This window comes from Seriola dumerili, unplaced genomic scaffold, assembly GCF_002260705.1.
Source record: "Seriola dumerili isolate Sdu_G_001 unplaced genomic scaffold, Sdu_1.0 BDQW01005488.1, whole genome shotgun sequence".
NCBI lineage: Eukaryota > Metazoa > Chordata > Actinopteri > Carangiformes > Carangidae > Seriola > Seriola dumerili.
In genome coordinates, this window is record NW_019179743.1 from 2481 (window position 1) to 7869 (window position 5389).

At 37.2% G+C, this 5389-nt stretch overlaps 1 protein-coding gene across 1 annotated transcript in view; it reads right to left on the minus strand.

The window, feature by feature from the left end:
- Window positions 1–170, minus strand: part of LOC111239867 (perforin-1-like) — a gene marked incomplete at its 3' end in the record, with an annotated part of 2633 nt that extends 2463 nt beyond the window's left edge. Inside the window, exon 1 of the mRNA XM_022769786.1 lies at window positions 18–170. Coding sequence (XP_022625507.1) covers window positions 18–170 — 153 coding nt within the window. The remainder of the gene's footprint in view (window positions 1–17) is intronic.
- Window positions 171–5389: the final 5219 nt, after the last annotated feature.

Below are 5389 nucleotides of genomic sequence, written 5' to 3' on the forward strand. Positions count from 1 at the left end.
TTCCTTCGCAGGGTGACCACATCAAAGCCCTCCCCCACCAGGTTGTAGCCTGGCACAAAGGGAGCGGACTTGCACTCGGCCGTGACCTCACAGGAGAGAACGAGGGAGTGGTGCGACAGAAAGAGGAGGAGACTCAGGTAGAGAGGGGATGGAGTTGAGAGGGAGAGCATGGCTGGGGTCAAAGAGACACTGAAATGTTTCACACAAAGACAGAGAGAACAGGAAAGGAAATCAGTGACTATCATTTCAGCTGTAATGTAATTATTCATAAAGTTATCAAGCACTATAATGTTTTTTTTGGTTAACAGGCTTTATGATTCTGTTATATCCTTATATACTGTTACATACATGTTGATGGTTTCTCAACATATCACCAAAAACACAAATAATAAACTGATTAAGGAGTTTGGTAATAAAAAAAAAGGCTCATCATATTTAAGAATGCAACTAATGAATATTTTCATTATCAATTAATCTGTCAATTATTTTTTACGATTAATCAATTGTCAATCAATTATTTAATCAGAAGAGTTAATGTTTTCAAATGTTTTGTTTCATTTGACCAACAGTCCAAACAAAGACGTTCAGTTTATAATGATATAAAACAGAGAAAAGTGTTGAACAAACAAAAATCATCTCACGGTTTTTGCTTGACAAACGACTTAAATGATGAAACAATTATCAAAATAGCTGCAGATTATTTTTATGTTGATTTGGCTCAACTGGTGGAGCGTACCACTTAGACTCAGTCCTTACCGCAGCGGCCATGGGTTTGAGTCCGACCCATGGCCCTTTGCTGCATGTCATCTCCTATATAAATACTGTATAAAAAAGCCTATAATAACATTGCTGGCTCTCAGTCACACTAGTCATAGAAAAAAGCCAAAAATCCCTAAATGGCCAGTGCACTTTGTTTAAAAAATAAATTATTTACTGATGAAAAAATAAACAAATTGTGGCAGGAATCTCAGAATGATATAAATAAAATAGACTTCCATCCTATAACCAAACTTTTTGTAATTTGATTGAAATGACTCTTTAAATATTAATTAACGAGCATAATTTAATGAAAATAAGATCATACCTGTTCAGGCCTCAGCAGAGTTTCTCTGATACTCCTGCAGTGTGAATCTGCCAGTGAGCTGCAGATGAGGAGAGTGTGTCAGCCGAGGATGTGGCGACTCTGTCCAGTCTGCAGGTAACAGCACTTTTATACATGTGGTGGGTCACATGAGGAGCCCCGCACAGTAGTTCTTCAACTACTGCACATGTCATGAATACAAGACAAACCACATGTTACACTACAGGGAAATGGGCAGCAAAAATCATGCTTTCCCGTTAACCTTTTAATTTGTTTTGAGAAGCTTGAATGGCAACATTGTCTTCATTACAAGAAACTTGAAAATTATACTATTTAATCTCCACCCTCAACCACCCTCATATTTTTAAAATGAGACCTTGTGACGTCAGTTTTACATGCATTACATCTGCACTTGAACTTTGAAACTTCATTAAAAAAATATACATTTTTTTTATTTAGTTTCCCAAATTTAGTTCAATATGAAGAAAAACTTTTTTGCATGAATGTGGAAAACAGAAAGTGGAAAACAGGGAGCTAGAAAACAGTTAAGATAAAAGAGAATTTTTTTTCTTTTAACCACTGATAAGTATTTTTTATCCATCTGATTGATTATACGTGACGAGTAATAGCCTATCAACGCTGAAGGGTGCTGTGAACACAGACGTGCATTGATTAGAGCAGCTCCAGTTAGCGAGCTTAGCTGTGTGTCCAAGGTGAGACAGAACATCACAATCCTCTACACTGAAGTTACAAAAGCACCACACTCTGATGAACAAGTTCATTTGTTGATCCAAGACACACAGAGCAGCAGAGAGATCCAGGTATGAAATTATAATCAGTTTTTCAATTTGAAACTAAAAACAAGAAAACATGCCCTATTTCATACGTTTTCTTACAACACCCATTAAACGCAACCTGCAGGTGGATCACAGGAAAATATTAGCTACACTGGACTAACCAGGTGTAGCTACATGAACTGTATGTTAAATAAAAACAGATCAACAAAAGGCCGATCCTGATTTAGTGTAACAATAATTAAGGTGTCAAACCAGTATGACTGGACACGAGCCATCTCGCAAAACCGTGACAGGGTGTACCTAGTGTGTACCTGTGGAATGAATGGGCCACATGTAATGACATGCAAGCGTGTCCAAGGTGAGACAGAACATCACAATCCTCTACACTGAAGTTTAGAGGATGAAGTTTGTTGATCCAAGACACACAGAGCAGGAGAGACCAGGAGAGAGGAGCAGGTACTAAATTATAATCAGTTTTTCAGTTTTAAACTAAACACGAAAAAACAATAAAACATGCCCTATTTCTGTCACTGTAATGAAGAAAACAGCAACGTAAACTGGGTTAAGATTAAGCAGCGATAAACGCTGCCAGTAACAGAAACTCCAGCAACTGGAAATGTCACTGCATCATGTCAGCATGTGAACAGCCGCTCACTACTGTTACTGAAAAGAAACTTTACTCAAGTAGAAGTAAAATAACTCAGTAAAGTACAAAGTAAGTCAGTTAAAATGTCTCTGAGTAAACGTGTTTCTGCGTTTCATTTTTAAAAGGGGAATGGGAGGAGTAGCTAAAACATGTTACATGTGATAATAATAATAATATGTGATAAAACTATTATTATTAAAGAGCATCTTTAGGCTATCATACATATGTGTAGGTGTATGTGCAATGGTATTTCAGTGCATATTGTATATTGCAGTTCCCAGGTGAGAACAGCATGGAAAGTAATTATTTACTTCCAGTCAGGCCCTTTGGAGCTTTGTGCATACAACTGATAATTAATAGGATACAGTCAGTTGGCAATCTATTAGGAACACCTATCTAAAACTGATGTAGAAGAATACAACGGTCGTGCAGTAAATCCTCCTTCATGAAGGTTAATGTTCAGTTTGTGTAAAAAATGTTTCAGACAGTTGTAGATTCAACTGTGTGATCATTTCAGAGGATGTAGTTTGAGCTGTATTGCATTATACAAAGAGTTGTTTCTGTTATGAATTCTACCTACATTGATATGGGGTGGAGAAAATAATATAAATACCTGGACACCACAGTGAGTGCAGTAGTTTTGTGTTGGCATATCAGTTCCAAATATTGGTTATCAGTCTCCTTGGCCCCGAAAAAACCATATGGGTTGATCCCTAATGTTTACATTCCAGGTGTCCCTTCGCAGTGTGTCTCATGACTTACAAAAAGTCACATAATCGTTTCAGAGAGGTAAATACTGCGCTGAGAAACACAGAACACATAGCTCAGCACAACATGAACACTTTAATGGTTCTAAAAGGCATCCAAGAAAACTGACCCCTGACTACAAATGATCTGGTAAAACAGGGGTGTACCTGTGGAATGGATGGGGCACGTGTAACGACAAACAATGTTTAATTGTCTAGAAGTGGTTTTCAAGAGCTCTCGAGCTAAATATAATCGTAGCAGCTAATAGTATCATTAAGTACAGTGAGTTTCAGAGAGGTAAATACTGCGCTGAGAAACATGGAACACGCAGCACTTTAGGCTCTTGTTTTACTGCTGTGATGTTAATATGACTATAATATGAAACATATTTACCTCCCATATTTACATCTGCCATCACAATATTATCATATGTGTGTAATTAACAATTTCACGACACCCCTAATCTCAACAGCTACACTGGATGGATGTCTCTGAAGTTTTGTTCAGACATTCATGGTCCTCAGAGGACAAACTCTAATGACCTTGGTGATAATTTGACTTTTCCTGTGTTACAGCCAGCAGATCAGACTTTTCACTAATTCAGTGAAATATCTCAACATCTACTTTATGTATTGGCACCAGTCTTATATGTGGCCCATTCATTCGACACACCACAGTTTCACCCTGTCACGGTTTTGCGAGATGGCTCGTGTCCAGTCATACTAGTTTGACACCTTAATTGTCGTTACACTAAATCAGGATCTGTCTTTTGTTGATCTGTTTTTATTTAACATACAGTTCATGTAGCTACACCTGGTTAGTCCAGTGTAGCTAATATTTTCCTGTGATCCACCTGCAGGTTGCGTTTAATGGGTGTTGTGAGAAAACGTATGAAACAGGGCATGTTTTCTTGTTTTTAGTTTCAAATTGAAAAACTGATTATAATTTCATACCTGGATCTCTCTGCTGCTCTGTGTGTCTTGGATCAACAAATGAACTTGTTCATCAGAGTGTGGTGCTTTTGTAACTTCAGTGTAGAGGATTGTGATGTTCTGTCTCACCTTGGACCCACAGCTAAGCTCGCTAACTGGAGCTGCTCTAATCAATGCACGTCTGTGTTCACAGCACCCTTCAGCGTTGATAGGCTATTACTCGTCACGTATAATCAATCAGATGGATAAAAAATACTTATCAGTGGTTAAAAGAAAAAAAATTCTCTTTTATCTTAACTGTTTTCTAGCTCCCTGTTTTCCACTTTCTGTTTTCCACATTCATGCAAAAAAGTTTTTCTTCATATCGAACTAAATTTGGGAAACTAAATTAAAAAAATGTATATTTTTTTTTAATGAAGTTTCAAAGTTCAAGTGCAGATGTAATGCATGTAAAACTGACGTCACATGGTCTCATTTTAAAAATATGAGGGTGGTTGAGGGTGGAGATTAAATAGTATAATTTTCAAGTTTCTTGTAATGAAGACAATGTTGCCCATGGCCCTTTTGCTGCTGTCAATCTCCCTATATAAATATGTATAAAAAAGCTATAATAAACATTGCTTGGCTCCAGTCACACTATCATAAGAAAAAAAGCCAAAAAATACCCTTAAAAATAATGTCAGTGGCACTTTGTTTATAAAAATAAAAAATAGACTTCCTCAAAACTTCCTATAACTCGTAAAAACTTTTTTATATATTTGATTGTAAATGACTCCTTTAAAATATTAATCTACGGCATAATTTTAATGAAAATAAAGAATACATATTCCTGTTCAGGCCCTCCAGCAGAGTTTCTCTGATACTCCCTGCAGTGTGAATCTGGCCAGTGAGCTTGGAAAGATGAGGAGAGTGTGTCAGCTCGATTGAGATGTGGGCGACACTGCCAGTTCTGTCAGGTACAGCATTTTAATTATACATGTGGTGGGTCACAAGAAGAGAATTATGATACTTCTAATGAGTGAGCCCACGCAACAGTAGTATCTTCAACTTACTGCACATAGTCATGAATACAGATCAAACCACAATGTTTTACACATCTACAGGGATATATGGGCACAGGCAAATCATTGCTTTCCCGTTAAACGCTTTTAATTTGTCTTTGAGAAGCTTGAATTGGCAACCATTG